At 38.5% G+C, this 25,675-nt stretch overlaps 2 protein-coding genes and 2 pseudogenes across 2 annotated transcripts in view; 2 read left to right on the top strand and 2 right to left on the bottom strand.

The window, feature by feature from the left end:
* The window catches only part of PIGL (phosphatidylinositol glycan anchor biosynthesis class L), a 127,479-nt gene that overhangs the window by 22,682 nt on the left and 79,122 nt on the right, over positions 1–25,675 (top strand). The window lies entirely within an intron of this gene.
* LOC143687224 (ras-related protein Ral-B pseudogene) lies at positions 10,761–20,877 on the top strand (annotated as a pseudogene).
* LOC143685600 (mesoderm-specific transcript homolog protein pseudogene) lies at positions 13,739–18,628 on the bottom strand (annotated as a pseudogene).
* Positions 18,653–18,901, bottom strand: LOC143685599 (small integral membrane protein 30-like). The gene has a single exon (XM_077162962.1). The coding sequence runs from the start codon at positions 18,899–18,901 to the stop codon at positions 18,653–18,655; it is 249 nt and encodes an 82-aa protein (XP_077019077.1).

Below are 25,675 nucleotides of genomic sequence, written 5' to 3'. Positions count from 1 at the left end.
GATACTAAAATGCATGTTCCCCAGTTGTTAACAGATTCTCATTAAATGCCTGGAATCGACAAGGTACCGTGCCCGATATTAAAGGAACAGGTTTAGGCAATGAATAACAGGTATTAGTGGGGCAGCGGTTGCGGCTTTATTTGTGGAAAGCTATTTCACTGCCTGCTGCATGTCAAGCCTGGAAGGAGGATCAGCAACCCTCACCAGGATGCTTGGGAGTGCGGTATGTGATTGCAAAATGAAACCCACAGATTTAGTGTTCATTTGCTGCTTTTGTGCTTCTGAACATAGTAGGAAGAGTCCATACTGTTATTTCAATTGCTTTAAAACAAAACAAAACAAAAAGCACAAGAACGCATTTCTAAATGCGTTGATGATTTCTAAAAATATACGTACCAGACTTGGACAGTAGTTGCTACCCCTGAATAATTGGGGCTGGGAAATGGGAACACTTTCACTTTTTAATTCCACCCAATTCTGTACAGTACATTGTTTTTTATTTTGTTTTTGTTTTAAAGCAAATCTGTTACTTTTAAAATTATATTTATAATTTTTAACAAGAGCATCCCATATTGCTAATGAAACACTCCTTCTCTACTTATCTAGTAATCATACTAAATGAATACTAGATTAGAAATAATTCTGTGCACATTTTGATAAGATTTTATAAATTCAAAACAGAATAGAACTCCTTGAAAAATAAATTAACTGTGTTTTTAAGGCATTTTATAAATGCTGTGGTCTTCTTTTCCACCTCATTCTGGAGGGTAAGTGGGAAGAGGTTCGGATCCACTGCTCCTAGCTCCTAAGTGCTCTAAGGGAAAAAAGTGTGTGTGTGTGTATGTGGGGGAAGGAGGGATTGGTAAAAAGAGGCCTGATTATGATGGAATAAAAGAAAGCATCTTCCCTGCCGTTAGAACCCATGTCCATTAAAGTGCCCAGTAATTACTGCTTGCCAAGCCTTGCAACATCTCAAGGCTGCTCCTAGTTTGACACCTGCCCTCCAGTTTAACCTCATTTTCCTACACACCCACAGACACATACTCCTCATTCCTATAGCACAAATAAGCAGGACTGCCCAGTACCCCAATCTGTGGCCCTTCTCTGCATCTCCAGTCTCATGTTTAAACAACACCTCAAACAAATCATGCCTTCTTATAGGTTCGCGCCTTTTGTATGTGCTATTTCCAGCCCCTTTTAGGCCTTCTCTACTTCCCGATGTTGGTCCTTTACCTTGTCCCTCTAACAAACACTTAATTGCATCATTCTAACTCAGTTCAAGATACCTTAGCCTCTGTAGTGCCATCCTTGACTTGCCCAGGTTTTCTTGGGCACTTTCTTTACATTTCTTTTGTCCCACTGTATTCTAGTATACGTACTAATTGTTGACTCTAAGCCATAAATTCTTTTGTATCTTTTATTCCTATATACATGTTCATTGAATAAATGAATTGAGGTAGTTTACAGGTTTAACCTCAGTATTATTGTATAACTTTATGAATTTATGTATATCACTTTATGCATTCATGCATATTACTGTGTGCATTTGTGTGCATCACTATAAACTGCTACTCTCATAAAGGTATATATAATCGCAGGCTTTCTCGAAGGAAGAAAAGCAGAATGTCTGCAGGTCTGTAAATCACTTCCAGGCTTACTCAAGCCTGTCGGAAGATATCGATGTGCAAAGAGGGAGACCTCCAGGCCTGTTTCTTGTCTTGTCCAGGAGCTGCCCTTATCTAGGGCAAAGGAGTTCAGCTAAGGGCCAGATAGTAACTTCTACCCTGCAAGTTCTGTCTCTGTACTTTTCTAGTGTTTACCACCTGTTCCCTTAGTAACTCCTGTCTTGCTCACTAACCTATATAATCTAGAAACAAAGGATATTCAGGGCTCAGACTTTGGACAAAGAGTCCTCTGGGTGAGCTGGCAATAAAGTTTTGGCCACTTCTCTGAGGCTCAGGTGCTTTCTTGGATAAACGGAGTTTCTACTACTTCAGGGTAACTCCAGTTACACCATAAACTTTCTTTCTGTGGCCAGCGTGGAAATGTGTGCTCTGAGAACTCTAAAACAGTCTGGATCCCCAGCTTGCAAAGTTATTTTTAATCTTCTGGAAAGTTCTAAGTGAGTACTTTGGTTTGGAAGGATTTTTCCACATTTATTTATCTGGCCATTGTATAGATTTGGCTATATAGTCCTTAAATTTCAGCACGATAAATGTCTCCTTTCTTCCAGGGCTTGTCTTAACATCAGTTTGGCATTCAAAGGTCCAAGATTTCTACAGACTAATTTTAGCTGAACAAAGAAATAGAATCCAGTACTACTAGGAAACACAGATGAGCCTGGCTTGCTAACAGTTCTTGGAAGTCTCTGTGTTTTCTAATAAATCCATGCAAATCATCCAGTGAGAGAGAAGGCACAAAGCAGAATCTGGAGCTATTGGGATCACGCTGGTAATTAAATCTGCTCTCCTCCTGAGACCCAGGAAGGGCCTTCCCCCTACAGAAACAGAGAAAAGACCATCTGTTTGCTGCCAAAATGGATATGTCCAAGCGTCCTCACACTGTAGAAGATTAAAATAAAGCCTCCTGCAGTCCTTTTCTCCAAGTACACAAAGTGACTGGGCTGAGGTTCAAGGGCTCCGTTCCAGTCCTGTTGGCAAGAGTAAGGCAGGACTCCAGTCGTCCCAAAGGGTTCAAAGGATACGAGTGTTTCCTAGAAGAGCAACCAGGAAGGAGACTAAAAGGGACCTTGCAGATTTAGCTATTATGTGCAGACTGAAAGCTGCTTAAATACTACTTCAAAGCCAGATTATTATGAAACTGTGCTGAGACTGGGCCTTTGGTGCAGAAGTGAGAGCAGGGAGAGGTGGTTATAACAAAGCTCATGTGTGGGGCTGATACTACCCGTTGGAAGATGTTGCACATACCACAAAATTAGGACTCAAAATGTGATATTCATTGCAACTCAAAATGTGATATTCATTGCAACACTACTTAGGAAAAAGTTGGTAGCGATCTGAATATCTAGCAGTAGGTGATCAATTATGTAGTCGTGGCCCAGAATATTATACCAACGTTCAGAGCTTTCTATGTATATTAAATAAGATGTTCATAATATGATTATTGGGTTTAGAAAAGCAATGTCTATTCTTTCTACTTTTCTGTTTTTTCATAGTTTTAACAATGAGAGTACATTAATTGTAAAACAAGTTTTATTAGATTTATTTAAATGTTTTATTCCCAAGTATTCAGCCTTTGTATTTGTTTTTAAATGTGAACAGACATTGAGCAAAGAAACAATATGGTCTTATGTGTGTGCATATGTATTTTTCACTTTTTTTTTTGTTTTGTTTTTGCATGAGCAGGCACCAGGAATCGAACCCAGGTTTCTGGCATGGCAGGAGAGAACTCTGCCACTGAGCCACCATGGCCTGCCCACAAATATTTATTTTTTAATAATACATACTCATAAAAAGCAGAAGACAAGAAAAATCATCCAAGTCCTTCCACTTAGAAATAACAATTGTCAGAACCTACAAGCGTTGTTCTAGCCTTCTTTTATGCATATCTGCAGAGAGAATGATAAGTGAATTCATAATTATAATTTTAGAAGAATAGAAATAATTCCATGAGCACTATGATTTTAATAAAACAAATCAAATTGAGTGTTACTTGAATTACAACAAAATAAAAGGAATGGAAAATAAACTGAAGGACCCTAACTTCAGATAAATTCCAGATAAATGTTTCTTTGTTAAGGTGTATTAATTGTTAAAAATATATGTCCAAAGATTAGAAGAAAAGATAGTGAAATGCTTTATGTTTGCAGTTAGGGAGGTGTTGGTGTTTTAAACCTGGATTTCAAAATATCTTCTTCTACTGACTGCTAGAATAAGTGAGCATACTTTGATTTCTTCCCAGAAACACCTCCTCCCCAAATATCCATTATATTATTACTTTTACTTTATCAAGTTTCATGAAACTTACATTCTTTTTAAAAACCATGATTCTCACAATTGTTTACTCTTGTTGCTGTGTTTAATTAGCCATGTTACAATTAGTCCGTTTTACTGTGATTTGCCCATTCCTCAATTGACTGTTTTGATTCATCCTTAATTTGACAGGAATTCTTTGACCAATATTTTTTTGAAGAGCATTCATGGATGCTATGTTTTTGTTTAAACATATCAATCTGTTGACTTTATAGTTAAAGGACTTCTTGGGTAGCTACAAAATTATCAGATTGTGCTTCCTCTCCCTCTATGTACATTGTTTCACTGTCTTCTGGTAATAAGTATTCTTGTGGAAACATCTGGAATCAACCTTACCTCTCCCCATTGTACAACATTTTTTCTACCTGGATCCCTGTTTTAGTTTCTTGTGTGCTAATGTAAATACCATAATTGGTTGGCTCATCAGAAGAAATGTATTGGCTTACAATTTCAAATGCTAGAAGGCTTGCTTCCTCCCAGGATCAGTATCTTCTGGCTGGTTGGAAATCTTTGGGGTTCCTTGGCTTTTCCATCACAAGGCAGTGCACATGACAGCATCTTTTTTCTCTTCCAGATTCTGTTGCCTTCCAGATTCTTGCTTCTCCTAAGGCTTCTTCCTTCTGTGTCCAACTTCCTTAGCTTATAAGGATTTTAGCTATATTTGGATTAGAGCCTACCATCATTCACTTTGGGCACACCTTTAATAACATCTTCAAAGGTCCTATTTACACATGGGTTCACATCCACAAGACCTGTACCTCCCTTTTATAGGAGGCATGATTCAATCTGAGCAATACCCTAGTGATTTTTCTTTATCCTTGAGATCCCATAACTTTACTAGATTAATTTTTTGTTTTAATTTTTCCTAGGACTTGATAATCCTTTCAGTCTGTACTTTCCAGCCTTTCTGTTACATTTGCTTTGTCCTTTTCTTCAGAAACACTAATTATATGCATATTGGATTTTATTTGCTTTCCATAACTATCATCTCCTCCGTTGCATTTGTATCAGTGTTCTTTCTTAAGAAATTTTGAGATTTCTTAAAACCTTTCTATTGTGTCTCTGATTTTATTTTTTTAGCTGTATATTTATTTTTTCCTTATTATCTGCCGAGCTACTTTAACTTCCATTTCTGTTATGCAAAAACCTCTTCTTAGAAACTTTAAATCTCTTCTTTAAGCCCCTCTCCACTTTTTTTTTTAGGCATCAGGCTGAAAGTAATTTTGAGACTCTGGAAGCAATTTGAAATTATAGAGGTCTTTTATCTGCCTTTGCTTATGTACTTTTCCTCTTCCTTCTTTCCTTCCTTTCTTTCTTCCTTCCTTCTTTCAATTTCTTTTATTTTTGTAGTTGTCATGTGTAAGGATGTCTCCTGTTTAATCTTTTTTTATTGTATCTTATGTTTGAGTGAGGCCAACTGCCTACTGAAGAGTAGTTTTGGAAGGACAGAAGAGGATACAGGTGTCAGGCTGGGGTAATGTAAAGCTTCAACTGAATCTTATTGTCTTGAACCAGACTCATCAGATCTTTTTCCTTTATTGAGTAGGCACCTCCACCATGTTTTTGGTGCATTTTCCTATTTACCTCTTGGTACTTTTCTAGGGCAAGGAGGCTTAATGTAGGCACTAGAAACAGCATTTCTCCTTTGAACTACATTTCCATTTGTCTCTTTCAATATTGTGGTGCTAAATATTGTGGTGCTAATCAAAGATCACTGGTTGTCTCTAAGGATGGTAAAGCTTGATTTTGAGGCACTACCACATGCTGTTGAAAGTCCAAGGTGCAACAGGTTCTGGTTGGCTACATGTGCTTCCTCCTTCTTTCACAGTATTAGGCAAGGGATGTTTCATGTTTTGTGGTTTTGAGCTGTGGTAGTTTTCTTGCATAATCAAAGCTGATGCTATTTAATTTGTATTTTTTGCAGTAGAGTTTGAATGAAGAGAATGGAAAAATGTCACTAGCACTTTGACTTGAAGTCTAGTTTTTCATTTTAGACAGATTACTATTGGTAGTTGGATGTGAAGGAAACAAAGCCAGAAAAATGAAAATGAGGAAAGTACAGTATGATGGAGAGAGTCTGGTCCAAGAGTCACAAAACCTGGGTTCAGGGTGTGGCTCTTCCTGTGTGTCCTTCAGCAAGTAATTTCCCTTCTCAGAGCTTCTGTTTTATTATATGTCAAATGACGAAAGGAGATAGTACTTTTCCCAACCCTTCTAATGCTTGGGATTCCAAGTCTTCCTCAGGATCAGCACAAGACATATTTAACTGTGGTTGTTCTTCCATAAATAGAGATCCATGTACTGTGCTCAACAATACATCTCTTATTTTTAAGAGCTTTCCATTTTACCAAGCACTTTTACAGTTAATGACCTATCCATACTAGAATATGTTCATTGTGACCAGCTGAAGCCCCCTCTTCAGAAAGGCAAATAGGGATATAAAGAAAAGTCAGAAATAGGCCTTCTTTTGTTAACCAAAATCAGTTTGGGCAACTCACCCTTGCCTCTACAAAAATTGTACTTGGGGACTATAAACTTGGGATATGAGGCAATTAATTTTCTAAAATCCAAGCCTTGTAGATGAATAATATTAATGTCTAGAAAAGGGGTAATTGATTCAGTCTTTCAAATTATCTCCCCATAACAACAGGTTCTAAGAAATAATTTTTAGGTGTTTGTGGGATGTTCCAGGGAACCCTTGGGATAAGAAAAATTGCGGCTCCCTGTGTATTGTACTTTCAGATGATGTGGTGCTACATCTGCTGGTTTGGTAAAACAGTCATGGTTAAATCTTCCTACTTCCTCAAGGGTAAGTCCCAACCTGAGTGGCTAGTTCCTGTCATGAAGGGAGCCATAGACTTTTTTTCATTTTTGCTTTTTAAAAAAAATTAAAATGCTGTCAAATGGTTTTCAACAATGATGCCAAGGCAATTCAATGGGGTAAAAGTAGTCTCTTCCACAAATGGTACTGCCACAACTAGAAATCCACGTGCAAAAGAATGAAGTTGGACCCCTTCTTCACATTATCTTACAATGCACAGTGGCTGAAATGTAAGAGCTAAAACTATAAAACTCTTAGAAGAAAAGACAGGAGTAAATGATCTTGGGTTAGGCAATGATTTAGGATATAACACTAAAAGTACAAACAATCCTATTATGTTAGTTAGCTAGCTGCTGGAATGCAATATACCAGAACTGGAACAGCTTTTATAAACGGGAATTTAATAAGTTACAAGTTTACAAGGAAATGAAAGTGTCCAAACTAAGGCATCCAGGGGAATATACCTTAATTCAAGGAAGGCCGATGCATCTGCAACACATCTGTCAGCTGGGAAGGTACCCTGGTCCATAGCTCCTGGGATCCATTGCTTTCAGCCTCTGTTCCCTTGGGGGTTCCTCACTTTGCTTCTCCAGGACTGGTTTTCATCTCTTGGCTTCCCTCGGCACTCTCCAGGTTGTAACTTGCTTAACATGTCATGGCAACATCTGGGTTCCAAGCATCTCCAAACATCTGTGTCTCTGTTCTCCACATGTCTGCGTCTGTGTCAACTCTGCTGTGAAGTTTCTGTCAGCTCTGAGGCTTCTGTCATTTCTGTAGGCTCTGTCATTTCTGACTCTCTCCAAAACGTCTCCTCTTTTAAAGGATTCCAGTGAATTAATCAATACCCACCTGGAATGGGTGGGGTCACATCTCCATGGAGATAATCTAATCAAAAGATCCCAACGCACAGTATTGAATGAGGATTAAAAGAAACGGTTACTCCCATAAGATTGGATAAGGATTAAAACATGACTTTTCTGGGGTACATTACGTTTTCAAACCAGCATACATATACTTTAGGAAGAGTAGGGTTCCTTAATATCCTGTTGAGAATCATTCCAACCTTAAGCAGCTTCTTCTCTGTGCATACTATTAGGAATGATAACTGTGACAATTTCTAACTTAAAGTCTTATAGGTATATAGCTACCCCAGCTCTCTTTTGGTTACAGTTTGCATGGTATATTGTTTTCCAGCCTTTCACTTTCAGCCAACTTGTATCCTTGAATATAAGGTGCATGCTTGTCGAAAACCCGGAAAAATCCACAACAAAACTACTAGAGCTAATAAATGAGTACAGCAAAGTAGCAGGTTACAAGATCAACACTCAAAAATCTGTAGCATTTCTATACACTAGTAATGAACAAGCTGAGGGGGAAATCAAGAAACGAATCCCATTTACAATTGCAACTAAAAGAATAAAATACCTAGGAATAAATTTAACTAAAGAAACAAAAAACCCATATAAAGAAAACTACAAAAAACTGCTAAAAGAAATCACAGAAGACCTAAATAGATGGAAGGGCATACCGTGTTCATGGAATGGAAGACTAAATATAGTTAAGATGTCAATCCTACCTAAATTGATTTACAGATTCAATGCAATACCAATCAAAATCCCAACAACTTATTTTTCAGAAATAGAAAAACCAATAAGCAAATTTATCTGGAAGGGCAGGTGCCCCGAATTGCTAAAAACATCTTGAGGGAAAAAAACGAAGCTGGAGGTCTCACGCTGCCAGACTTTAAGGCATATTATGAAGCCACAGTGGTCAAAACAGCATGGTATTGGCATAAAGATAGATATATCGACCAATGGAATCGAATAGAGTGCTCAGATATAGACCCTCTCATCTATGGACATTTGATCTTTGATAAGGCAGTCAAGCCAACTCACCTGGGACAGAACAGTCTCTTCAATAAATGGTGCCTAGAGAACTGGATATCCATATGCAAAAGAATGAAAGAAGACCTGTATCTCACACCCTATACAAAAGTTAACTCAAAATGGATCAAAGATCTAAACATTAGGTCTAAGACCATAAAACAGTTAGAGGAAAATGTAGGGAGATATCTTATGAAACTTACAATTGGAGGCATTTTTTTTTTTATTATTATTAATTAACGGAAAAAAAGAAATTAACCCAACATTTAGAAATCATACCATTCTACACATGCAATCAGTAATTCCTAACATCATCACATAGATGGATGATCATCGTTTCTTAGTACATTTGTATCGGTTTAGAAGAACTAGCAACACACCAGAAAAAGATATAGAATGTTAATATATAGAAAAAAATAAAAGTAATAATAGTAAAAACAAAACAAAACAAAAACCTATAGCTCGGATGCAGCTTCATTCAGTGTTTTAACATGATTACTTTACAATTAGGTATTATTGTGCTGTCCATTTTTGAGTTTTTGTATCTAGTCCTGTTGCACAGTCTGTATCCCATCAGCTCCAATTACCCATTATCTTACCCTGTTTCTAACTCCTGCTGGACTCTGTTACCAATGACATATTCCAAGTTTATTCTCGAATGTCGATTCACATCATTGGGACCATACAGTATTTGTCTTTTAGATTTTGGCTAAACTCACTCAGCATAATGTTCTCTAGGTCTGGAGGCGGTTTTATGGACCTTAAACCTAAAGCAAGAGCACTGAGAAGGAAATAAATAAATGGGAGCTCCTCAAAATTAAACACTTTTGTGCATCAAAGAACTTCATCAAGAAAGTAGAAAGACAGCCTACACAATGGGAGACAATATTTGGAAATGACATATCAGATAAAGGTCTAGTATCCAGAATTTATAAAGAGATTGTTCAACTCAACAACAAAAAGACAGCCAACCCAATTACAAAATGGGAAAAAGACTTGAACAGACACCTACCAGAAGAGGAAATACAAATGGCCAAAAGGCACATGAAGAGATGCTCAATGTCCCTGGCCATTAGAGAAATGCAAATCAAAACCACAATGAGATATCATCTCACACCCACCAGAATGGCCATTATCAACAAAACAGAAAATGACAAGTGCTGGAGAGGATGCGGAGAAAGAGGCACACTTATCCACTGTTGGTGGGAATGTCAGATGGTGCAACCACTGTGGAAGGCAGTTTGGCAGTTCCTCAAAAAGCTGAATATAGAATTGCCATACGACCCAGCAATACCATTGCTAGGTATCTACTCAAAGGACCTAAGGGCAAAAACACAAACGGACATTTGCACACCAATGTTTATAGCAGCGTTATTTACAATTGCAAAGAGATGGAAACAGCCAAAATGTCCATCAACAGAAGAATGGCTAAAAAACTGTGGTATATAGATACGATGGAATATTATGCAGCTTTAAGACAGGATAAACTTATGAAGCATGTAATAACATGGATGGACCTAAAGAACATTATGCTGATTGAGTCCAGCCAAAAATTAAAGGACAAATACTGTATGGTCCCACTGATGTGAACGGACATTTGAGAATAAACTTGGAATATGTCATTGGTAACAGAGTCCAGCAGGAGTTAGAAACAGGGTAAGATAATGGGTAATTGGAGCTGAAGGGATACAGGCTGTGCAACAGGACTAGATACAAAAACTCAAAAATGGACAGCACAATAATACCTAATTGTAAAGTAATCATGTTAAAACACTGAATGAAGCTGCATCTGAGCTATAGGTTTTTTGGGGGTTTTTTTGTTTGTTTGTTTGTCTGTTTGTTTGTTTTTACTATTATTATTACTTTTATTTCTTTTCTCTACACTAACATTCTATATCTTTTTCTGGTGTGTTGCTAGTTCTTCTAAACCGATGCAAATGTACTAAGAAACGATGATCATGCATCTATGTGATGATGTTAAGAATTACTGATTGCATATGTGGAATGGTATGATTTCTAAATGTTGGGTTAATTTTTTTTTTCTTTTCCGTTAATAAAAAATAATAATAATAAAGTAACTATAAAGATAAAAAAAAAAAAAAGATGCATGCTTGTTTTTATCCATTCTCCAAATCTCTAACTTGACTGGCGAGTTTAATCCATTTACATTTAAAGGGACTACTGATAATGTAGGACTTTCTTCTGTCGTTTTGCTGTTTGGGTTTGTAAGTCTTACACCTTTTTTGTCCCTCAATTCTTCCATTAATGCCTACTTTCATACTTATTTGATTTTTTAACTGTTAACATTTTGTGTCCCTTCTCACTTCTTTCTGTATGTAATTTTCAAGTGTTTTCTTTATGGTAACAATGGGGCTTAAATTTAACATCCTAAATCTATAACAGTCACATTTCATTCGATACCAACTTAATTTTAATAGCATACGCATTCACTGTTCCTATATCCCTCTGTCCCCTTACCTTTTTGTTGTACTTGTATAAACTTTATGTTTATATAATAAATGTCCAAAATCATAGCTTTAGCATTACTTTTCATGCGTTTGCGTTTTAGGACATGTAGGAAGTAAAAAGTGGGGTTACCTAACAAAAACTACAATACAGTGGTATTGGCATTTATAATTACCCATCAGGTTACCTTCATTGGAGGGCTTTATTTTATTTTTTGATGTACTGCCTGGTGTCTTTTCCTTTCAGTCTGAAAAACTTCCTTTTGCATTGCTTATAGGGCTAGTCTAGTGTTGACGAAATCCCTCAGTATTTATTTATCTGGAAGTTTCTTGATCTCTTCCTCATTTTTTTTCTAGTTTCACAGTTGTTATACTTGAAGATGCTAGCAAAAGCATGAATTTAATATAGTCCTATAATAGTCCTAAAATAGTGAAACTGTGGCTTACAAAAAAGTATTCAGAATCATTTGCTCATAAGTCTTCAGAATTTGTTTCTGGAAATCTGTCTGTAAACCATAGGAATTGCTGAGCTTCACGAGAAAGCCTTTCTGGAACAACCAATGAGAAGTTAAGCAGTTATCATAAAAGGAATCAATGTGCATTCAGCATGGTAACTTGGACTTTAAATAATCCCCTCTCTTAGTCTTTAGCTCAGGAAGAACATGATTCTAAGCACTGAGGTATGAATGTTCAGACTTATTTGCTGTTAAAATTGTTCTTTCTAGCAAAGAACAGTAACTCTCTTGGCATAGATGCTATTGGTTCCTGTTTCGGTTTGCTAAAGCTGCCAAAATACAATATACCAGAAACAGACTAGCTTTTACCAATGGGTATTTATTAGCTTATGTGCCGATTTGAAAGGATGTATGTACCCTAGAAAAACCATGTTTTAATCCTAATCCCATTTTGTAAAGGCAGCCATTTCTTCTAATCCCTATTCAATACTATATGTTTGAAACTTTAATTAGATCGTCTCCCTGGAGATGTGACTCAATCAGGAGTGCTTGTTAAACTGGATTAGGTGTCTCCACCCATTCCAGGTGGGTCCTGTAAAAGAGGAAGAGTTCTGTAGAAAGGAGGAGATTCAGAGAGAGCAGAGAAGAACGACAGAGGCACGAGAAAGCCACAGCAGAGAATGCCACAGAACCACAAAGCAGAGACTCCACCAGCTAGCGATTTTTGGAGATAAAGAAGGAAAACACCTCCTGGGGAGCTGGAGAGAAAGCTAGCAGACGGCACTGTGTTAACTATGTGCCCTTCCAGCCAACAGAGAAAACCTGACCTTGTTCACCATGTGCCTTACCACTTGAGCGAGAAACCCTAAACTTCATTGGTTTTCTGGAATCAAGGTATCTCTCCCTGGATGCCTTAGATTGGACATTTCTGTAGACTTGCTTTAATTGTGACTTTTCCACAGCCTATAAGTTGTTAACTGGCAACTTATTAAATTCTCCTTTTTAAAAGCTGTTCCATTTCTGGTATATTGCATTCTGGCAGGTAGCAAACTAGAACAGCTTATAAATTTACAGTTCTAAGACCATGAAAATGTCCAAATTAAGACATCAACAGGAAGATACCTTCTCTGAAGAAAGCTGTTGCCATCCAGAGTCCCTATTATATAAGATCTGATCCTTGTATGACCAGTGTCTGCTGATCCTTGGCTCTTAGGTCTCGTTGCTTTCAGCTTCTGGTGCCACTGGCTTCTTGGGTACTTCCCTCTCTCAGCTCACTCTGGGTTTTTCTCTCTGTGCTCTCTCATAGAGGACTCCAGTAAAGGATTAAGACCCACCTTGAAATGGGTGGGTCAAATCTCAATTGATACAACTTAACCGTCCAGCCCATAATAGGTCTGCACCCACAAGAATGTATTAAAAGAACATGGCCTTTTTCTGGGATACGTAACAGCTCCAAACTACCACAGTCCCTAATGTCTTGTGATTTTAGGAAATTCTGAAAATAGTTTGGATTTCATTTATTTTACCACAGTGTCTGCTAGTTTCATATAAAATACATGTCTTAAATATAGTCTTAAATCATACTTAGAATCCTGCATTATTTAAATCAAAGTCTATTTTAACAAAATGTATATGATTAGAAGCAGCTGATGAAACTAAACATAGAGGTATGACAAATTGTGTTACTTAGAGAATTCAAAAGCACCCTCTCCTCATTCTTTACCACCAGATTCCAATTGGGGTTAGGCCAGAAATTAACATTTCTAAATATTTTCGAGAAATCCCTGAATTGTAAAATAGGCTTTTATGAAAAAGAATATCTGCCTCTCTTTCTGCATCAGAAATAGTGCTCATCCAAAGTTGCTGATAGCACAAAGGCACACCCAAGTCCATACACTTTATCAGATGTCAGAGGAAGGGGGAGGTAGAATATTAGGTCAACCCTAATCAGAGCTTCTGCTGGCTTTTTTACTATATTCTATTCACCAATGTGAGTAAAATAGGTTTTTGTGAGAGAATAGTGTTTGGTGGCCAGGAAAGCTTTTGGGCATTTCTTCTTAAAAGGAATGCACAGCGGAAAAGGGAGTAGGGGAGGGAATGTAGGAAAGCTACTCTTTCCAGGTCAGAAAGAGTTGATGAAGTCCATATATGCATTCAAGAAGCCCATAGGATTTTCTAGCTCAGATAGTGTCAAATGTGCTCACCCAGAATTGACACTGTGGACCACAACAGTGTTTTCCTGTACATCACCAAAAACTCTGGATAAGGATTTACAAGATCTGATGGCCTGTAGACAAAATGAATGGAAACAGTTGCAGAGGCAAGAGCATCTTCTAAACTTCTTCCTTTGATTGATGTATGGCAAGAGACTATCAGTGACTAAGTTCCCATCATTATGGCATATCTCTGCCCGCCTGTCCCACCGTTCATCCTCACAGGATCAGATGTATGGCCAAAGATCCAAGTGAGAGTTGAGAGAATACAAAGAAGTTCATCAAGCATGTGAGGATGGGTTACAGCCTGCCTCCATCTTTAAGTAGCTTCTGGAGAAGGAGAGGAATGTGAGTCTCAGAAAAGATACTTCCTTTTAACAAACAGAGACACTTTATGGTAAGCTGATCAGAGCAATGATGCCTCCGTAATCATGAGACAAAAGATTGATCCTAGAGCCCCAGATGCCACAAAAGTGCCTCTACAGTGCTAACTTGGCCAAATATGGAGTCCTGATATAGTCTCCATTTGTCATTGAAGCCAAAACCTAAGAAATCAAAGGCAACCATCTGATGAAATTTCAGGGTCAGACCTTCCCAAATCTTGTACCATTCATAGCTGAACATTTGAAAGCTGTGTAAAAGCACAGCTACCTCTGGACTTCCAAGTATACCCATTCAGTCTTGTAGAAGATGTGCCATCCCTTGAAGGTGAAAAATGTTCCTGAAAGACCTCCATGAGTGTAAAGTAGAGGAAGGCTGTGAGGGCAAGATGTGCAGATATGCAGTAAACGGGCACAGCCAGTAGCCCCACCTGGACCCAGCATTCCCTTATGCTGATTTAAGTAAGACCTGAGCTATAACATTCCATGTTTGGGAGAACCATTTGTGTATGCACTTCCTGAGAGCAGAGGGCCTTGTTTTTAACCTCCTCTATTTTTTGAGAGACAGTCTCACCAGATGTAAAATTTTTGATTGACATTTAATTTTCTTTCAGCTCTTTAAACAGTTCATCCCACTGACTTCTCGCTTTCATGGTTTTGTGACTGGCAGGTCAGGATTTGGGGGATGATTTTGACTGCTGAATCGTATAGAAGATGTTTCTTTTTGCTTTCTGGTATACTGGAATGAACAGAGGGAAGTTCCTGAGGTCTTTGAATTGTAATTCAGCTGCTTTGATCTGATAATGATTGTATCGCCCTTATCTTCTGCCTCTGTGATTGTAAAACCTTCTGACTAACCTTTATTTGTACCTAGTTATCCAGTTTTTCAACTTTAGAGTCTTATAATCACAAAAGTAGCCCCTAGTGTTTATTAATGAAGGGTATTAGTCAGCCCAGAACTAACCCACCCCAAATCTAAAGTTATCTTGATAACCAAGATTGTATCTAACCAAAGTGGGCCTGCCTGACACGCACAGTAGCTTAGACTTTAACCTGCAGGTCACCTATGCCTCTCCGCCGTTTTCCTACACACATTCTGTGCCTAAGCATGTGATCAGCCTATACATGCTCAATAATCAGATCACCTCTAATTACGTCATCTGGTGCTGCTGTGCTCATTATCCTAAACCCTGCCCATCTTTTTTCTCTAATAAAACTATTAGAATTACTGGAGTTCGGGGAGACAGATTTTGGGCTACTAGGCCTTCTGCTTATCTATTGCATGCCTAGTAATAAACTCTTTCTTTCTTTGAAACTTGATGTCTCAGTAATTGGTCATTGAGTGTGTCAGTCAAAAGAACCCATGGCCTTTGGTAACAGTTTCTGATGAGAAATTGACACCTAATCTTTTAGGTACTCCCTTGTACATGACACCTTGCCTTTCTCTTGTAGCTTCTGGAATTCTCTGCTTATCCTTCACATTCGACAGTTTGATTACAATGTGTATGGACATGGTTTTCTTCACTTTTAGCCTGTTTGGGGTTTGTTGGGCTTCTTAAATGTACAAAATCATTTCTTTCATTAAATTTGTAAAGATTTCTGCAATTGCATCTTTGAATATTCCTTCTGCCCCTTTCTCTCTTTCTTCTCTTTCTGGTACCCCCATAATATTTATATTGGTATGCTTGATTGTGTCCCACAGGTCTCTTAGGCTCTGTTTGCTTTAAAACATTTTTTTTCTTTCTACTTGTTCTGGTTTGCTAGCTGCCGGAATGCAATATACCAGAAACAGAATGGCTTTTAAAAAGGAGAATTTAGTAAGTTACAAGTTTACAGTTCTAAGGCTGAGAAAATGTCCCAATTAAAACAAGTCTATAGAAGTGTCCAATTTAAGGCACCCAGGGAAGGATACCTTGGTTCAAGAAGGCCAATGACGTTCAGTGTTTCTCTCTGAGCTGAAAGGGCACATGGTGAACATGGCAGCATCTGCTAGGCTTTTTGTGGCTCTACAAAAAGGGACTCTCCAAAATGTTTCCTCTTTTAAAGGATTCCAGTAAACAACTCCACCCTCAGTAGGTGGAGACACACCTCCATGGAAATCATCTAATCAAAAGTTAACCACCCACAATTGGGTGGGTCACATCTCCATGGGAACAATCAAAATGCTCCCACCCAGCAGTATTGAATGAGGATTAAAGGGCATGGCTTCTCTGGGGTCCACCACAGATTCAAACCTGCACACTGCTCCTTAACCAGAATGATTTTAACAGTCTTGTCTTCGAGTGAACTGATTCTTTCTTCTTCTAACTCCAGTCTGCTGTTGAAACCATCTAGGGAATTTTTCATTTCAGTTATTGTGGTCTTCAACTCCAGTATTTCTTATATTGTTTGGTTCCTTTTTAAAAAATTTTCTGTCTCTTTATTAAGAGTCTCATATCATTGTTTCTGGACCTTTAATCGATTTCTTTGGATGGATATCATGTCCTGTTTCTTTGTTTTGTAATCTTTATTGTAACACACTGCATTTTAATATTTTAAAGTATTAAATCTGGGGTTTAGTCCCTAAACTGTCTATTCCTTAAATTAGTTCTCAGCTAATGATATGACAGAGATTTTCTAGAGTGTTAGGAGCTATTAAAACAAACAGAAAAACGCCTTTCACAGTCCTTGCAACTTGGCTGTACCTTCAGCTTATAGCCTTCCCACCAAGAAGATCAGCCCAAAGCATTTGTGAAGTGCAAAGTCCTCTCTGTTCATGTCTTATCCTGGGCTTGTGCTTGCTTCTGGCCTCTAGGAGTTCTCCCCCTCCTCCTCTGGAATGCTGTATTGTATGGCTTTTTTTCTTTGTCCCAGGCAGCTTTGACTTAATTGCTTCTTAACACTGCTTTAGCTGTCATAAACTGCTTCAGTCTGCCAGGCAAAATCTGGGAGGGTGAGCTTGAGAGGAGTTTCCTGGTCCAGTTTTTTAGAGTGCCACTCAGTAAGCTGATACAGACATAAAGACACCCCAAATTATGCACAGGGGTTACTCTGGTCCTTCCAGAACAGGGCCAGGACTCAACAATGGCACCACATCTGGCTTTACACTGCCTGGGGCAGGGAGTGGGAGTGGGTCCAGCAAGGGTGCCAAGAGCTTCTCTACCATTGTTTGGTTAAACAGCATAATGGATTTATTTTTAATATAGTACTTCTCACCAAAGGATGTTAGTTGGTTAACTAATATTAAGACTTTTTTTTTACATTACAATCTTTTCTTCATTTTAATATTCAATATAAAGCTTTGTTTACATTAAATCTTTTTCTCCATTGCAATATTAGATACATTGAATACATTTTTCTAAATTTTTTTCTCCAAAGAAATAGAGGTTTTAATTTTTGACTACTTTTCATATCTAAGTACACTATTAACTTGAGAGGTGAGAGAACACAGATCTAATTAAAACATGGAGAAAAGACTCCTCAACAATTCAGGAGGCAGTGCTTATAAGGTATGCTGGTTTGAAAGGATATATGCCCCCTAAGAAAAGCCATGTTTTGATATAAATCCCATTTCATAAAGGTAGAATAATCTCTATTCAATACTGTATGTTTGAAACTGTAATGAGATCATCTCCCTGGTTGATGTGATTTAGTCAAGAATGGTTGTTAAACTGGATTAGGGGATGACATGTCTCCACCAATTTGAGTGGGTCTTGATTAGTTTCTGAAGTCCTATAAAAGAGGAAACATTTTGGAGAATGAGAGATTCAGAGAGAGCAGAATGACATAGCCATGAGAAGCAGAGTCCGCCAGCCAGCGACCTTTGGAGATGAAGAAGGAAAATGCCTCCCAGGGAGCTTCACGAAACAGGAAGCCAGGAGAAGACGCTAGCAGATGATGCTGTATCCGCCATGTGCCCTTCCAACTGAGAGAGAAACCCTGACCGTGTTCACCATGTGCCTTTCCAAATGAGAGAGAAACCCTGAACTTCATCGGCCTTCTTGAACCAAGGTATCTTTCCCTGGATGCCTTAGATTGGACATTTCTGTAGACTTGTTTTAACTGGGACATTTTCTCAGACTTAGAACTGTAATCTAGCAACTCATTAAATTCCCCTTTTAAAAGCCATTCCGTTTCTGGTATATTGCATTCTGGCAGCTAGCAAACTAAAACATAAGGGGACAGAGACAATTTCTAGGATTCTGAGCAAGAGCTTCCTTCTTACTATTTTGTGAGCTTTGAGACATCTGCAACTATGGAACGTCATTTATGCAAATTTCAGTCATATTATGTATTTAACCTTTATAGTCAGCAAATAGAAATTATAGTCTGCTTTTCTCAGTGCTTTCTTTGATGTGAAGAGAACATTTTCCCCCATTTAACATATATCAGTTTGCTCCTGTTTATCGGGAAATATCTAGGAATGTTAAATTACCTCATTTACGAGCTGTTTCTTGGTAACTTTCAGACACCAAAGCTCGGTTTTAACCTGAATAGCACAAAGAATTTCAGCACGAGGTTTGATTTAGGAGGCCCTTGGAGGTTATACCTTCCATTTCTCTTTCGTGCCTCTACCCCCAAAGAAGCACAAATGCCTGTAATGCTGAGAACCACACATTTCAAGACAGCAATTGCATCTCCTGCTTCAGCGACAGGCAGCACCAAAAGCAGTGGAATGAGGAGTGTCAACAGTTGTATTGAAATTGAGGTCATGATGCTGGAATCTTGACAGCTAAAGCTTCCAAAGAAACTGGGTATATATATGTAAATTTACCTGACTTAAAATACTTCATTCCTGGAATTCCAAGTGCTGAAGCTAGGAAGTTCCACATAACACTGCCTTACCAGAAGCATCCATTTCAGGAATGGCAAAGTTCTCCTATCAATTTAAAGCTGCATTTTTTTTTTTTGGCTTTTATAAAGGGAATTTTATTAAGTTGCAAGTTTACAGTTCTAAAACTGTGAAAATATCCAAATTAAAGCAAGGCCATAGAAATGCCCAATCTAAGACATCCAGGGAGAGATACCTTGGTTCAAGAAGGCCGATGAGGGGCCAGGTGCGGACGGGCGAGGCGGCGCGGGGACGTTCCCAGGTCTTCACCTGGCTCTCCCCCGTGGGTGGCGCCTGAGAAAAGCAGCAGAATGGCTGCAAACAAGAACAAGAGCCAGAGCTCCCTGGCCCTGCACAAGGTGATCATGATCGGCAGTGGAGGGTTGGCAAATCTGCCCTGATGCTTCAGTTCATGTACGACGAGTTTGTAGAATATTATGAACCTACCAAGGCCGACAGCTATAGAAAGAAAGTGGTTCTTGACGGGGAAGAGGTACAGATAGACATTCTGGACACTGCGGGACAGGAGGACTATGCAGCCATTCGCGACAACTACTTTCGAAGTGGGGAAGGTTTCCTCTTAGTGTTTTCAATCACAGAGCACGAATCCTTTACCGCAACTGCTGAATTTGAACAGATTCTCCGTGTTAAGGCTGAAGAAGATAAAATCCCGTTGCTTGTCGTTGGAAACAAGTCCGACTTGGAGGAGCGGAGGCAGGTGCCCATCGAGGAGGCCAGAAGTAAAGCCGAGGAGTGGGGCGTGCAGTACGTGGAGACGTCGGCCAAGACACGTGCCAACGTGGACAAGGTGTTTTTTGACCTAATGAGAGAAATCAGATCCAAGAAGATGTGAGAAAACAAAGACAAGAATGGCAAGAAAAGCAGCAAGAACAAGAAAAGTTTTAAGGAGAGATGCTGCTTGCTGTGAACACCAAGACTGCAGCAGTAGCATACATAAGTCAGTTGCCGCTGAGGATGCGGGGCTGGATTTGTAAAGAGAAGACTGTGCTTGACTCCTTTGGCTGTGCCCCCTGCTCTCCCCATCCTCACCCACGCCTGTGTCTTTAAATGAGAAAAAAATATCTATGAATCAGTGGCTGGCAGAAGAAATGAGCCCTGTCCAGGCAATGGTTGCTTTGTCAGGAGATTTTGGAGTTTTGTTTTTCCTTCCTCCTTCCCTCCCTCTCTTCCGAAAGCATAACCATATATGTAATGCTACAGGTGGAAAATAGCTGAGTGTTAGTTACAAAGAGAAAGTTCTGGCATCGCATCTTCTTTTTGCCTAATCTTTATAACATCACCATGTTTTGTTTTTAAATAAAACTGCCTTATTTTATTAGGTTTTGGGAAGGCTCTTCACCCCCACCTTACTAATCAGAAAAATCCTTTAAACTCTACTGATACAGAAAAATTCAGAGATATAAAAAATAAGTTTCTCAGTGATTTCTTGTAGACCTGAAGTCCAGCTAAAAACATGAGTTTGAGTGGGGCCAAATAGGTCAATACCAAGCTCATAAATCCTTGTCATACAAGAAAAGCGAAAGTTATAAGTTGTTTTCTTCATGTTTCAATATTGACCATTTGTAGTCTGTGTTGGCTGTTTTTCTCCTGTAGCATGTTGACTTTGTGTAAGAATTTATTTTTTGGTAGACTAAATGAAGACACAACAGTAGTATACTTTATAAATGATACACTTTTCTAATCCAGGTATAGTTTTTGTTTTTAACTCCCTTGGCTAAGTCCTCTCCTGATAACCCATGGTGTTCTGTTGGATGTACCTGCTCCACTTGTAATTAACATGTTCTGTCATCTCACAGACTTCTCTCTGCCTGTCAAGTCCATGTGATTCTCTTCTTTTGTTTCTTTAAGTGTAACAAATTCTTCTGAAGAATGTGAGGAGTTAAAATTGCATTCTCAAATAATGAAGCCAGAGCCTGTGCCAGACATTCTGCTACCTCTCATAGAGCTGCTCAGTGATTCTGAAGTGAAATTGAGAAGTGGGGAAAGCAAAGGTAGGCCGTGGCCCCATTGCCTCTGAGAATTGGCTGCTCTTCTTAATATAGTTTTCTTTTGAGACAGCCATAGTGTGAATTAGAAAAAGATTTCTATTGATGAGATATTGCTAGTCCCTCTTGTTGTATCAATGTTCTAAATTTAAAAATCAGAAAAATTTTAATCAGGGAGTAGCATAATAAAAGCCCAGTATGTAGTACTTTTTCCCCTCATTTTTCAGAGATGACATTTCACATAAAGGTGCCAAAAGGGAATTGAGGTGGGGAGAGTGGGAACCTTTCGAATTTATGGTTATTTACAGACATTGTAGAAATTATGAACAGACTGGAAAATAATCTTGTATCACCTTCCAAAGAATCATGGGCTGTTTTGAATAAAAAAAGCAGACAAATTAAAAAAAAAAAAAAAAAGAAGGCCGATGATATTCAGGGTTTCTCTTTCAACTGAGAAGGCACATGGTGAAGATGGCAGTGTCTGCTTTCTCTCCAGGCTTCTTGTTTCATGAAGGTCCCCCTGGGACATTTTCCTTCTTCATCTCCAAAGGTCTCTGACTGTGTGGGCTCTGTGATTCTTGTGGCTCTGTCCCTTTCTCCAAAATGATTCCTCTTTTAAAGGATTCCAATAAACTAATCAAGACTCACATGTAATAGGTAGAGTCACACCTCCCTCTAATCCAAAATTAATACACACAATTGGGTGTAAAGCTACATTTTCTTGATTCAGCACTCACCCAGTTATTGCAACCTTTTAACTATTTTCTCAAGTTTTGAAGAAGGTATCTCAAAAGGTTTTGCTAATTGTTTGAAGACTCTGTCAGGGAATAGCACCCTGGAGGATCTTATATGTATGTCTTCTTGGTCGAGTAGGGGCTCAATTACTTCTTAAAAGACTGCAGAAGCAACTAGCAGTTCTTGACTTTTGGGTCTCAGATCTAACTCCCTTGGCCCCTCACCACCACCTCAACTTTCTCTTGCCTAATAGGTGAGAATGAAGTTCCTTCATTTTTCATAAAAGTGCCTCCCCATTTACTCTTTTTTTTGCCATTCCTTTCCCCTTCTTGCCCTCCAATGCATATCTTCTTCACTTCAATAATCACTGTTTTTCAGAGAAAAAGCTTGCATTTCTCAGGTAAGCACAGAAATACATCAGTCCTGGATGAACCTAAGAACCATCAACTAGTTCCTCATGATTCCTATTAAATCACCCCAACTCCAGGCTTTTGTTGGCAAAGAAGAGTCCATAGAGCATAGTACAGTAAGGTGCGTTAGGTGATGCTATGAGCATTTTTAATCTCTCAGCCTCCAGGTGGGGCTGGAATGGCATTGTTTGAGAGCGTAAATCAGGGCAGAGAATATCAGATATGCCAGGGCCAGAGGCACTCACAGAGCCTAAACTACTAGGAGTCAAGAAGGGCTGAAGCTATGAAACTCAGCATTACCCCATACAGCAATGGTGAAGAAAGCTGAAAAAGTGATCAGACTTTGACTAGAGATATGAATGAAGCTGATCTGGATAGGACTGGGTAGATCAGAATATAAGGTAAAGGATAATATGGTCTGTATTTAAAAACTTCAACTTCTGTGTGAGACCAAAGGGAGAGATATTTGTTTGGTGCAAAATTTATATTCTGGATAGTGCATTACTTAATTTAACTTGTATAATCAGTTTATTTGAACACCATAGTACGTGGAACCTTGAATAGGGCACGAGATCTTGTTGGTTTGTATAGGTTAGTGTGATACCCTGATATATCCCAGAGTAGTTTGGGCAGTGAATAAAGAAGTATTTGCAAAGTCCCTTTGGGGGACAGGGGAGAAAGGAGTAAATATTAAACTTCCCCATCTGGGGAATTCCTGATATTTTCCCACACAGTGAGGACAACCAATTCTATAGGCTGAGCCCTTGATCTTGCGTTTCACCCCTGTAAAACTTATTCCTGCAAACGAAAAGTTAAGCCTACTTATTATTATGCCTAAGAGTCACCCCCAGATAACTTCTTTTATGGCTGAGATGTGGCCTCTCTCTCTAAGTTAACTCAGCAAGTGAACTCACTGCCCTCCCTGCTACGTGGGACATGACTCCCAGGGGTGTAAATCTCCCTGGCAAAATGGGACAGAACTCCTGGGATGAGCCAGGACCTGGCATCATAAGATTGAGAAAGCCTTCTTGACCAAAGAGGGGAAGAGAGAAATGTAACAAAACAAAATTTCAGCAGCTGAGAGATTTCGAACAGAGTCGAGAGGTTATCCTGGATATTCTTCTTATGCCTTATATAGATATTCCTGTATAGTTTATGGTGTATTGGAGTGGCTAGAGGGAAGTACCTGAAACTGTTGAGCTGTGTTCCAGTATTTGATTCTTGAAGATGACTGTATAAATATATAGCTTTTACAATGTTAGTGTGTGTGAAAATTTTGTGTCTGATGCTCCTTTTATCCAGGGTATGGACAGATGAGTAAAAAAATAATGACAAAAAATAAATAAATAATAGGGGGAAAAAGGGTAAAAATTGGATATATTGAAATACTAGTGATCAGTGAGAGGGAGGGGTAAGATGTATGGGATGTATGAGTTTTTTCTTTTTTCTTTTTATTTCTTTTTCTGGATTGATACAAATAATCTAAAAATGATCATGATGGTGGAATATACAACTATGTGATGATATTGTGAGCCATTGCTTGTATACCCTGTATGGATTGTGCATATGTGTGAAGATTTCTCAATTAAAATATATTTAAAAAAGAAAAAAAAGGAAGAAAAGCTGAAAGGTCAGAGCCTGTAGGTCCAATCTAGGGATTTAAGATCAGATGAGAATGTGCTGCTGTATGGAGGGAAACCCTGATGTCTGAGCATTGTCAAGGCAAAGTTTGCTCCTGCAGGTCCCCGAGCTAATCTAAGAGATAGAATAAGCCAAGAATTAAGGAGGAAAAAAAAATGACTTATTGCCTCTCCCAAATATTCACCCAAGATTATTTTTGTAATCCTGCTTTTTATTAATCCCTACTCTAGTTTTCATCATCCTGCCCAGGTTCTTATTTGATTTCCTGGGCTGATCTCTGTGATCCCACAATTAGGTTCAAATTAATAGAGCACCTGAGAAGAATTTGGGTGGTACTTTTTTCACTAGGAGATTTCAATGATCTACCTACAAACATGTATATTTATTTATTTTTAATTTTATTTTTTAATATATATTTTTAATTTTTTAAATTATGCCAGTCATGACCCACAAAATCTTAAGTAGACATAACCTCTCCCTTAGATTCATTTCGAGTGTAAACTATTTTTATCAAATTTTTTGTAATTGAGGTATGTTATGATGGTTGCCCAATTTAACAATGCATCTTTTTCCTCTATAGCTCTTAAAGAAATCATAGAATATACACAGGATTCCTTTATGTTGTTATTGTTGTTGTTTGTTTGTTTTGCATGGGCAGGCACCGGGATTCAAACCCGGGTCTCTGGCATGGCAGGTGAGAATTCTACCACTGAGCCACCATCGTACCACCCAGAATTCCTTTTTTAAAAATAAAAAATATGTTAGAATGAATCTGATCATAGGGCATTTTAGAGAGTTTCATTATGTCTCCTGAAGCGAGACTGGAAAATAGAATTGGGAATTATTCTTCAGTCCCTGTCTTTCTCTTGGCTGAGTGGATGGGAAGACAGGACCCTGTCCTGGGTGATCTGGCTCCAACCTACCCTCCTTCCACTACATAGCATAGCAGTGCCCTGATCCTTAGTCTTTCCTCCACAAAATAAAGGTGTTGCATTAGATCATCGTTAAGGCCTCTCTTACAGCTAACATTTTGTGAATCAATAGATGCTCTCCAGAAAGGTGGGGACCCCAGATAGGTTGTCAGATAAATCTAGGATGCCCAGTTAAATTTGAATGTCAATAGCTTTTCAATGTAAGTATGCCCCCTAAATATTGCACGCGGCCTACTTATTCTGAAAAAGTATGCATTGTTTATCCAAAATTCAAATTTAACCAGAGTCCAATATTGTTTGCTAAACCTGACAGCCCTAACCCCAAAAACCATTCCCTTTCACTTCATTTTATGAAGGCCAGTTTCCCTACTTCCCTGCTATGAGCCTGCTTATCTTTTACTATTTTCTATCCTTAGACTGAAACAGGTGGTGAATTTCAAATTGCACCATTACCTTCCTTGTATAATACATTTCCAGGTGGTGACCACTGATCTGTTTCCTAGAACTAGCTGTGGGAACACTGCCAGAACCACACCTAGACACCTGTTCTTTACAGCCCAGTGACTCACATTTCTTACTAAGTTTGACTTACCCATATAATTTGTTATGCCCGCAGCATGGAGTGGAAATTTGGGGGGGGGGGGGGGGGGGAGGTTATGTCCGTGCCATTTTTATTAAATAATCCACAATAGTTTTTGCAAAAAAGAATATATTCAAGATAATCACAGCCACTTAAAAATATGCATATATTTAAAAAGTTCAGAAGATAATTGGGTTTTGTAAACATACAATAGGTTCTTTCTATAAAGTGGCTTAAGTTCTTAGTTCTTTTTAATGTATTTTTTGCACATATATTCTTCATAGAAGAAACATAAAATGCAGTTAAACAAAAGATATACTGATCACTAGTGAACCCACAATGCAGAAATAGC

This window comes from Tamandua tetradactyla, chromosome 6 (assembly GCF_023851605.1).
Source record: "Tamandua tetradactyla isolate mTamTet1 chromosome 6, mTamTet1.pri, whole genome shotgun sequence".
Classification (NCBI taxonomy): Eukaryota; Metazoa; Chordata; class Mammalia; order Pilosa; family Myrmecophagidae; genus Tamandua; species Tamandua tetradactyla.
This window is presented reverse-complemented; position numbering and strand designations above follow the sequence as displayed.